At 43.2% G+C, this 12,048-nt stretch overlaps 1 protein-coding gene across 4 annotated transcripts in view; it reads right to left on the reverse strand.

Moving 5' to 3' along the window:
- Window positions 1–12,048, reverse strand: part of UMAD1 (UBAP1-MVB12-associated (UMA) domain containing 1) — a 76,178-nt gene that overhangs the window by 36,822 nt on the left and 27,308 nt on the right. For 2 of the 4 annotated variants that reach the window (XM_075587273.1, XM_075587271.1), the window contains exon 2: window positions 629–742. The exons of 1 other annotated variant lie outside the window; for it this stretch is intronic. In XM_075587273.1, coding sequence (XP_075443388.1) covers window positions 629–710 — 82 coding nt within the window. In that variant the 5' untranslated portion in view covers window positions 711–742. Of the gene's footprint in view, window positions 1–628; window positions 743–1,873; window positions 1,950–12,048 lie in introns of all 4 variants that reach the window. One more of the 4 variants, XM_075587272.1, reaches the window with a different exon arrangement.

Genomic DNA, 12,048 nt, shown 5'->3' on the forward strand with positions numbered 1-12,048 from the left:
AACATTATGGGGGGAGTTGTTGTTTTAGCAGGGGATTTCACATTAAGAAACTAAAAACAAAAATGTAATTATCCATTTATAAATTTCAGGTTTTTTTTTGGTGTCTAAGGCCTCGGCCATGTTTCCTGCTTGCGTGCTGATGCTCAGGGAAAGCGCGTGCTTTCCCTGGCCTTGCAGTTGCTTGCCCTGCGTGCCGTCAGGGGGCAGGCCGGGGGCGGGCCTGTGACGTCACGGAGCTGGTTCGCCCTCATTGGGCGAACCGCTCACGTGACCGGCCCTGCGCTCCGGCAAGCGCTTGATTTTTAAAATGACCTAAGACCTACGCTTCCGCGCGCTTGCGGAAGCGTAGGCAAGCCCCTACTAAAGCCGCTCTAAATGCGGCTGTAGGGGCTCAGTTGCAAGCATGAGCGAGCGTCAGCACGCTTCAGCAAGCAAGCAGGTAACATGGTCGAGGCCTTAGAATTACCGAGCAAGGCCGGATACTTTCAGCCAGTATATTATAAGTTAATAATCAATTAGCATCTTGTAAATAGTGTATTTAGGTATTCATGCTGCAGTGGATATCTATTAAACCTTTTAATTATTCATGAACATATAACACAAGTGTAGCCGTGTTCCGCGTACTTACCCAGCACAACAAAACCATCCGTCTCCCTCTCTTGGATTGCGTTTTTTTTTGCATCTTGACTTTTCCGGAAAAAACTGAACATTTTTTCTCACTCGTTCTCTGTAGTCGTTTTATCTATGAGGCAAAGATGGAAAAAGAAAGTTCTAACTATCTGCTTGGCAATGAGTTGCAGGCACTTCTGGCAGAGAAGGGAAATCATCCAATAAAAAAATGTGTCTGCTGTCTTTCCCGACAGGTCTCAAAATAGGAGTGGGTTAATTAAACATCTGTAGATATTCAAATACGAAATTCCAACAGCTGTATGAGCTTCCTCTATAGATCAGACATCAAACCCTGTATAAGAGCTGTAATCTCCCCAGTGTGTAATGAAGTCACTTTTTTTATTTCAGCATTTATTCCACGTATGTCCTTATTCAATATAGGGAAAATCAGGGTAACGCATATTTAATGATGCATGAGTGAATAGAAGCTGATGCATTGTTAAGTGTGAGTTACCCTCATTTTATTGAATAATAGATTACGTTTTTTTTTATTATATAATAAGCATTTCTGTTGAGAACCAAGTACAGGCAACAAATCTGCTGGGAGGTTTTTTTTCTGAAAACAAGTATTGTGACAGCGTAGCATACACGGAGTACTGTAATTAACTCTGGACAAAGGGATAACGAAAGTGATATGTTTATCAGACAGTATGAGGGTTATTCATTCAACTGCAATATTGCTGATCAAGGCATTATTGCATAGATTTCTTGCAAAAGTGTCTCGATAAGCATCGATCACAGCTTAATGAATAACACCATATGAAATTTGGAACCAGCCTTGCGGAAGGTAGATAGCCTTTCTAGACAAACTTTTAATGCACAATAAAGAACCAAAGTAGGTGGTCTCCTGTGGTAACAATTTAATCGACACACTCCACAGAGATTAAACATATTACCCTAAGACACTGGGGATACTACTTAAGTAATAATCCCAGAAGAACAGGGCATTACTGGCCAATAATGCCCTGGCTGAAAGAGTTGAAGGCCCGAGGCGAAGCCGAGGGACTTTAATCCAGCCAGGGCATTATTGGCCAGTAAAGCCCTGTTCTGAGGGGATTATTACTATTACAGGCTAAATGTAGACTTTTTTTTAAATTTTCATAAAAAAAGATACACTTTTGTAGTCATATTGATTTTTAATTAGCATGATTGTCTACATTCTTATGCTTTTACTGCAAGTTTAATAAAAGGAAATTGTACATACACACAGCCCCCTCTATAGGCCGGGAGTGAGGTCAGGAACATCCTGGAGGTAGCCAGCTTGCTGTGTGAACTGGCTGCTGAATAGAGAAGACCAATAAAGACTGCACTTTTACTTATACTCCTGCCTGAGAGTGAAGTGTATCGGGAGGAGGGGAAGGAATATTCTCTTGTAGATACTTCACCCCATACAGCTGGGGGCTGCAGGAGATGGAGGCGCTGCACCAGTAAGAGAGACGGAGGCACAACCCTAGAAGCCTGTCCTGTTCTCCCCCATGTCATCGCGGGAGACTCAGGGCCCCCTGTTGCCAGCAGGTATGCACCACCCTAAGACACGTAGCCCGAGCATTAGATTCCCTAGGAGACCTTATCTGAGATTGGGGGGGTGGCTAGGGGGGGATGATAAGGGTTACAATGGCAATGCTAGAAAGTTAGAAACAAGAAGAATCAATATTTATTAACATGTTTATTGAATTTAATTCAATCATACGGTGATGTATATTTTCATTGGCATTCTCATTTAAGTCGTTTAAAGGTTGATCAAGGGTGTATACCGTCTGAGTCAGCAGAAGCAGCAAATCAGATAGAAGAAAACGGGACAGGCACTCCAAGTTACAAAAGGAGAAGATTTATTTTCAACATTTCGGCTCCCAATTGTGCTCTTGAGAAAGTCTTAATTGGTAGCCAAACCGTCAATTCATACATACATAAATACATACATACATACAATGTTGTCTCATTATTTTTGATTCTGTATATTACTTTCTTTGCTACTACATACGCTGTGAGGGTTTCGCATTAAAACAGCACGGCGTATACTGCTTTGAAATTACTTTTGGTTTCTTTGGAATTTATTTATAGAGCACCATTGTTGAGTGCTGATCCATTTTCTACTTTTGTTATGTTTACGTCGTTGCCACATTATTGGTTCTACGCAATGACATCAACATTTTAATGTGATGACTTAATGCCGCTGCCCCAGGAATCTGGGGGTGACACATGATCCCTACAATGCACTGTATTGATGTAAGATATTACATTTCCTTTTGACAAATGATTTATCTAAAAATGTTTTAACTTTGACTTTTTAGCTTGTCGGTATTTTAGTCAATTTTTTTGATGAATTTTTTGATATATATCTATATATATATATAGATATAGATATATATATATATCTATATCTATATATATATACACACACACACAGAAACAGACGGCTTGAAACACACACACTTCGCTCTCCGCTCCATGCTGTTTCCTCCTCTCCTTTGCTTCACCCTCGGGCTCCTGAGATCTCCTCCCGATTGGTTGCTGCTGGGTAGTGTAGCCAATGAGGATGGAGAAAGCTGCCCAGCCCCCTAGCAACAGCCCTGCTCTCTCCCTGTTTGGGGAAATCCCATGGCCCCCCCAAGCTGGTCAGGCCACGGTGTCCAGAGAGGTAATACCGGTACAGTTACATATCCAGTATATTATGTCTATTTTTTTACTGGACAGAGTGTCCAAATACAGGACAGTCCGGTTCAATACTGGACACCTGGCAAGCGTGCCAGATCTCTCCTGTTTGTATTCTGTTCATAGGGGATTCAAGAACCCCTATTTTATGGCTGTAGAAAGACAATTTCCCCACTAATCACCATTTTATTGTATTTGGCATATTTAATTGATAATTTGCACTAGCGCTTTCTTTTTTCTTATACATACATACATACATACATACATACATACATACATACTGTACACTTTGAAACCTACTTATGGTGTGCATCTTTTATTTAGAGGTTATTGCTGTGTTTATTTTTTGTTAGTAGTTTGCAATAGTTCTGGAGACTATTGCATTCAGGATATATTTGCACCCTATTCAACAATCTTTTTACGTAAAAATAAATACAAATAAATGTATGCCAGCATTGTATTCTTTTGTTACTTTGGCGCAGGTGGACATGAGGTGAATGGTTGGAAAAGTTGAACCATTCTGGTTACGGTCACACAGAGGCCTGAGAGAAGGCTGTGAGTCTGGAGACAGCAAATACACCCTCAGCTCTGTCACCTTCCCCACCGCCTTCAAGAATCCAACAGTTATACATTTACTGAAAAACACAACGACATCGGGCAGCCTGGCCGGCAGTAACCTGCCTCTCGCCAACTTCTGTTTGTGTGAAGTCGGACTACGTACGCTCTTCTCTAGTCATGGGAAAAAGTGGAATTAAAAGGTCGGGATACGGAGTCACAGACCTATGGGACCCCCGCTGCCAACACTGAGTGCCCAATTCTTCAGCTGACGGTGGATGATCCAGCCGGTTGCCGGTATTGGGCTACATTTCTATGCTTGTTTTTATTCTACTCATCCCCTCTTCCTGATTAAATGTGTGTTATTATTTTAATCGATTCTATCTACTGGAAGTGATACTTCCTTCAAGAGCTGCCGCCCCCCCCCCCCCTTCTTTTGGATTGCCTTTTTTCTTCTGGTCAGGACTGTATTCCGGATTGATATTGTTCTATTTCTGGACTTTACATGTCTATGGTTACAATAACTATGATTACACATTTTGATGCACATTTGCACTTACATATTCACATTTTATTGCACTTTAACATATACACACACAAAACACACATACTTTGAAACCTACTTATGATGTGCAGTCTTTTATTTAGAGGTTATTGCTGTGTTTATTTTTTGTTTGTAGTTTGCAATAGTTCTGGAAACTATTGCATTCAGGATATATTTGCACACTATTCAACAATCTTTTTATGTAAAAAAAAAAAAAAAAAAAGTATGCCATTATAGTATTATTTTGCTTCTTTGGCGCTGGTGGATATGAGGTTAATGGATGGCAAAGTTGAACAAGTCTGGCATGTCCACCCACTGAACAAGTGAAAGGGAGATCCAACGCACAACGGAGTTGCTGAACAGAAAAATTTATTGTGCCACACAAAAATGTTCTATTCAGCAAATCCGTTGTGCATTGGATCTCCCTTTCAGCAGTTAGATTTGGATTACCAGGACAGGTACCCCTTGAACCTGCAGAACCGGTAACATTGAATGCATTACAGGCATACCCCGCATTAACGTACGCAATGGGACCGGAGCATGTATGTAAAGCGAAAATGTACTTAAAGTGAAGCACTACCTTTTCCCACTTATTGATGCATGTACTGTACTGCAATCGTCATATACGTGCATAACTGATATAAATAACGCATTTGTAACAGGCGCTATAGTCTCCCTGCTTGCGCATAGCTTCGGTACAGGTGGGGAGTCGGTATTGCTGTTCAGAACGTGCTGCAGGCGCATGCGTGAGCTGCCGTTTGCCTATTGGGCGATATGTCCTTACTCGCGAGTGTACTTAAAGTGAGTGTCCTTAAAGCGGGGTATGCCTGTATTTAATTGTGGTGTGCAGAATATCAGCTCTGTTTAGCACCCACTGAACAACTCATTTATTTGATTAAATATTAGGCAACAACCATTAGAGGCTTTAAGTGCTTTTAGAAAAAGAACTGTTTTTGTGACTGGTATGAGGAGATTGCAAAACTGTGAAATAATGGAGGAAGTGTCTTTTGACCTCATTTTGAAAAGAATAATAATAATATATATATATATATATATATATATTATTATTCTTTTCAAAATGAGGTCAAAAGACACTTCCTCCATTATTTCACAGTTTTGCAATCTCCTCATACCAGTCACAAAAACAGTTCTTTTTCTAAAAGCACTTAAAGCCTCTAATGGTTGTTGCCTAATATTTAATCAAATAAATGAGTTGTTCAGTGGGTGCTAAACAGAGCTGATATTCTGCACACCACAATTAAATACAGGCATACCCCGCTTTAAGGACACTCACTTTAAGTACACTCGCGAGTAAGGACATATCGCCCAATAGGCAAACGGCAGCTCACGCATGCGCCTGCAGCACGTTCTGAACAGCAATACCGACTCCCCACCTGTACCGAAGCTATGCGCAAGCAGGGAGACTATAGCGCCTGTATAGATATATATATATGTACAGTGGCATGAAAAAGAAAGTACACCCTCTTTGAATTCCATGGTTTTACATATCAGGACATAATAACAATCATCTGTTCCTTAGCAGGTCTAAAAATTAGGTAAATATAACCTCACATGAACAACACATGACATATTACACCGTGTCATGATTTATTTAACAAAAATAAAGCCAAAATGGAGAAGCCATCTGTGAAAAACTAAGTACACCCTTACTGCTTCCATAGGAATTAAGATGCTAAGTAGCAGACAGGTGCTGCTAATCAAATGCCCTTGATTAATTGATCATCAGCAAGTGTGACCACCTCTATAAAAGTTTTATCAGTTTGCTTGTCTGGAGCATTCTGCCCTATTCCTACATGCGCTCCTCCTCGCCTGCCAATTGCAAACTCGACTCCCTCTGGTGTCAACCCCTCCAACCTCATACCCATCCCCTGCCACCCTCCCTCCTCTCTCCCTTTCTCCTTTGCCCTTTGGAATGCTCGCTCCCTCTCTAACAAGTTCCTCTCTGTACATGACTTCTTTCTCTCTCACTCTCTGCTCCTATTTGCTACAACTGAGACCTGGCTCACTCAGTCTGACTCTGCTCTGGAAGCTGCCCTCTCTTATGGTGGCCTTTCCTTCTCCCACACTCCGCGCACTGATGGCAGGGGTGGAGGCGTGGGGCTCCTGATCTCCTCTATCGTTACCGAACCCTTCCTATTCGTCCATCTCTTGCTTTTCCCTCCTTTGAGGCTCACACTGTCCAGATTTTCTCTCCTGTCCATGTGGCGGTCATCTATCGCCCACCAACCTCTACTCATCCCCCTTCTGCCTTTCTCTCTCACTTTGAATCCTGGCTCTCTTTCTTCCTCTCCTCAGACTGCCCTGTTCTTCTCCTTGGGGACTTCAATTGCCACATTGATGACCCTTCTCTCCCTTGGGCTTCCCGCTTTTTCTCTAGCCTTCAACAGTGGACTGCAGCCAGCACCCACAAGGATGGCCACTACTTAGACCTGGTTTTCACTAAAAACTTCTCTCTCTCTCTCTGATTTCTCCATTTCCCCTTTTCCTCTCTCTGACCATCACCTCATCTCATTCTCTTTATCTCGCTTCTCCACCTCCATCTACCCCCCAGTTCTGCAGAAACCTGCGCTCTATTCACTCACCTGACTTTCAGTCCACTTTACGCTCCTCCTTCTCCTCTCTCAGCCCTGCTACAGACCCTGACAACCTGGTCAGGAACTACAACTCTGCCTTATCCTCCTCTCTTGATCTACATGCCCCGCTTTCTCTCTGCCGCACTCGCCCTTCTAACCCTAGACCCTGGCTAAATTCCCACACGCGCATGCTGCGTTCCACCACACGTTCCTCTGAACGCCTCTGGAGGAAGTCTCACATTCTCGAAGACTTCCTTCACTACAAATTTATGTTATCCTGTTTCAACTCTGCCCCCTCGCAAGCTAAACAAGCCTACTTTTCTTCTCTAATCAACATGCACAAGTCTAACCCACGCCGACTGTTCTCTGTCTTTGATACTCTACTCAAACCACCCTCAGCTGCCTCTCCTTCCTCCATCTCCGCTCAGGACTTTGCTGACTATGTTAAGGAAAAGGTGGAATCCATACGGCAGAACATCCCCTCTGTTTCTTCCTCCCATCCTAACTCTCCTCCTGCCTTCCTTGACTATTTTTCCACTGTCTCAGAGGAGGATGTCGCTGTTGATCGCCTCTTCTCCCTCTACCACTTGCCCTCTTGACCCCATTCCCTCCCATCTCCTAAAACCTCTTGCTCCTACTATAATCCCTACGCTCACACACATTTTTAACTCCTCCCTCTGCTCTGGAACCTTTCCATCCTCCTTCAAACATGCAACAGTCATACCATTACTCAAAAACAGCAAGCTTGACCCTACATGTCTATCTAACTATCGACCTGTCTCCCTCCTGCCTTTTTCCTCTAAACTTCTTGATCGTCTTGTATTCTCTCACTTGCTCCATTTTCTCAACACGTATTCTCTTCTAGACCCTCTACAATCTGGCTTCCGCACTGCTCACTCCACAGAAACAGCCCTCACTAAAATAAATGACGACCTCCATGCTGCCAAAGACAGAGGTCATTACACTCTGCTCATATTACTCGACCTCTCTACAGCATTTGACACCGTGGACCACCCTCCTTCACATTCTCCATACTCTTGGTATTCGGAACAAAGCTCTATCCTGGATCTCATCCTACCTCTCCCATCGTACTTTCAGTGTCTCTTCTGCTAACACCTCCTCCTCCTCTAATGATCTCTCTGTGGGATACCCCAGGGCTCTGTCCTGGGACCTCTTCTCTTTTCTCTGTACACACTCTCTCTAGGTGACCTAATAACATCTTTTGGGTTTAAATATCACCTCTATGCTGACGACACACAAATATACTTTTCAACACCTGATCTTACACCTGCTGTACAAACCAAAGTTTCTGAATGTCTCTCTGCTATATCATCCTGGATGGCCCTCCGTCGCCTTAAACTCAACATGGCTAAAACAGAGCTCCTCATACTTCCTCCCAAACCTGGCCCTACTACCTCCTTCCACATTACTGTTGGAACTACGATCATTCACCCAGTAGCACAAGCACGCTGCCTAGGGGTCACACTCGACTCCTCTTTCACATTCGCCCCTCACATTCAAAACATTTCTAAAACCTGTCGCTTTTTCCTCTGCAATATAACAAAGATACACCCTTTCCTCTGTTGCTCGACTGCTAAAACTCTGACTCAGGCCCTCATTCTCTCCCGTCTTGATTGCTGTAAAGGCCTGCTGTCCGGCCTTCCTGCCTCTCACCTGTCTCCCCTACAATCTATCCTAAACGCTGCTGCCAGAAGCACTCTACTCTTTCCTAGATCTGTCTCAGCATCTCCCCTCATGAAATCCCTCTCCTGGCTTCCGATCAAATCCCGCATCTCACACTCCATTCTTCTACTCACTTTTAAAGCTTTACACTCTTATGCCTCTCCTTACATCTCAGCCCTAATTTCTCGTTATGCACCATCCAGACTCTTGCGTTCTTCTCATGGAAGTCTTCTTTCTACACACTTTGTATCTAAAGCCCTGTCCCGCCTTAAACCTTTTTCACTGACTGCCCCTCACCTCTGGAATGCCCTTCCCCTCAGTACCCGACTAGCACCCTCTCTATCCACCTTTAAGACCCACCTTAAGACACACTTGCTTAAAGAAGCATATGAATACCACTGTGGATATTCTGAACACATGATACATAAAGCTTGGCCCCCTGCAGACGCATTTACCAGAACTCCCGCCTACTGTCTCTGTACGTTCTCCCTAACAATTAGACTGTAAGCTCCTCGGGGCAGGGACTCCTCTTCCTTAATGTTACTTTTATGTCTGAAGCACTTATTCCCATGACCTGTTATTTATATTATCTGTTAATTATTTGATTACCACATGTATTACTACTGTGAAACGCTATGTACATTAATGGCGTTACATAAATAAAGACATACAATACAATGCCAAGGAGGAAAGACATCAGCAATGGTCTTAGAGAAGCAATTGTTGGTGCCCATCAATCTGGGAAGGGTTATAAGGCCATTTCCAAACAATTTAAAGTCCATCATTGTACAGCGAGAAAGATTATTCAAAAGTGGAAAACATTCCAAGACAGTTGCCAATCTTCCTAGGAGTGGACGTTCCAGCAAATTCACCCCAAGGTCAGACCGTGCAATGCTCAGAGAAATTGCAAAAAACCCAAGTTATATCTCAGACTCTACAGGCCTCAGTTAGCATGTTAAATGTTAAAGTTCATGGCAGTACAATTAGAAAAAGACTGAACAAGTATGGTTTGTTTGGATGGGTTCCGTTTGCAATCCAGGGGGAGCATATAAGGGAGATAAAACAAAATACAATCTAAGTGTAGACAGTTTGATAACTTATGGGTCAATTCATTGATTTGTCTTGGCTCATATGTGTGGCCTACTCACAAGATGCAGGTCAAAAACGGGCAATATAGCACAGTGGTCTTTGCGGGAAGGACTTCTATTCCAATGAATAATGGAGACCTCCAATCTCAGCAAAGCAGCGGTGTATATAGAAGAGAAAAGATTTCCATAGTGCAGACCAATCATAAAAAACGTAACTTTTATGGGGTTTTAAAATTGAACACTTACAATAAAAACATTTAAATAATGCATATATCACAATGCTGTGACAGAAGAGAGTTTGCTGTTGACTTCTGGCTCACCCACCACCTCCGGTCTGTGGACACTGCGTGGGACGCTGCTACGCTGGACTCTCCACCTCCTGAGATCCCTCTGGGGTGTACAGGTCCTGTCAGCTCCGGTCCTTGAGATGGACGCCGCTCTGTTATGTCCCTGGAGCTCCCTCTGAGGCGTGCTGTCCTGTCCCCTCCGGTTAGCTCCGATGTGTCACTTCCGGTTGGCCGTGACGGATCGCAAACTCTTCTGTCACAGCATTGTGATATATGCATTATTTAAATGTTTTTATTGTAAGTGTTCAATTTTAAAACCCCATAAAAGTTACGTTTTTTATGATTGGTCTGCAGTATGGAAATCTTTTCTCTTCTATATACACCGCTGCTTTGCTGAGATTGAAGGTCTCCATCATTCATTGGAATAGAAGTCCTTCCCGCAAAGACCACTGTGCTATATTAGGTAGTGAAAGTCTGTCAAGCGCTTCTGTGTGAGGCAGGTCAGAGAATGTCAGACACTGGGGTAGGCATAAGGGAGCTGACTTAGGTCACTGATTCCACCGGTGCAGGGGGAAAGCATAACCTCACCTGCTCCTCTGGTTGTAGGACCGCTCTCCTTGTCTCCTCCTGCGTGCCCTCTGCGTAAGGGTGAAACGCGTTGAGGGGGAGATGCTGGTGTAGCCCTGGTGTGTGTCAATAAAGTTTTTTGGAACCAAATATCCGGGAGCTTCTTTCAGACATGCGCAGTTGCGCCGCACTTCCAACCTTTCACTGTGCTATATTGCCCGTTTTTGACCTGCATCTTGTGAGTAGGCCACACATATGAGCCAAGACAAATCACTGAATTGACCCATAAGTTATCAAACTGTCTACACTTAGATTGTATTTTGTTTTATCTCCCTTATATGCTCCCCCTGGATTGCAAACGGATTTCTACGAATTGTGTGACTAGTGGAACCAGTCCCTACCAGCTGGGTTTGAGCAGGGGGTTTTAATTCATTTATTCACGTCATTTATCACGTTTTCACTGAATTATGTTTATGTATCACTTGATTTCAATATTATTCACTGTATATTATAAGTGAACACTAGTAGAGCTAGCGCCTTTCTTTCACTATTACAAAGCACGTTGTTTGGAAGGGATGCCAGGAGAAGGCCTCTTCTCTCTAAAAAGAACATGACAGCACGGCTTAGGTTTGCAAAGTTGCACCTGACAAACCACAAGACTTCTGGAACAATGTCTTTTGGACAGACGAGACCAAAGTGGAGATGTTTGGCCATAATGCAGAGCGCCACGTTTGGCGAAAACCAAACACAGCATATCAGCACAAACACCTCCTACCAACTGTGAAGCACGGAGGTGGAGGGGTGATGATTTGGGCTTGTTTTGCAGCCACAGGACCTGGGAACCTTGCAGTCATTGAGTCGACCATGAATTCCTCTGTATACCAAAGTATTCTAGAGTCAAATGTGAGGCCATCTGTCTGACAGCTAAAGCTTGGCCGAAATTGGGTCATGCAACAGGACAATGATCCCAAGCACACCAGCAAATCTACAACAGAATGGCTGAAAAAGAAAAGAATCAAGGTGTTGCAATGGCCCAGTCAAAGTCCAGACCTCAACCCGATTGAAATGCTGTGGCTGGACCTTAAGAGAGCTGTGCATAAACAAATGCCCACAAACCTCTATGAACTGAAACAACGTTGTAGAGAAGAGTGGGCCCAAATTCCTCCACAATGATGTGAGAGACTGATAAAGTCATACAGAAAACGATTACTTCAAGTTATTACTGCCAATGATGGTTCTACAAGCTATTGAATCATAAGGTGTTCTTAGTTTTTCACACATGGCTTCTCCATTTTGGCTTTATTTTTGTTAAATAAATCATGACACGGTGTAATATGTCATGTGTTGTACATCTGAGGTTGTATTTACCTAATTTTAAGACCTGCTAAGGAACAGATGATTGTTATTAT

This window comes from Ascaphus truei, chromosome 2 (genome assembly GCF_040206685.1).
Source record: "Ascaphus truei isolate aAscTru1 chromosome 2, aAscTru1.hap1, whole genome shotgun sequence".
NCBI lineage: Eukaryota > Metazoa > Chordata > Amphibia > Anura > Ascaphidae > Ascaphus > Ascaphus truei.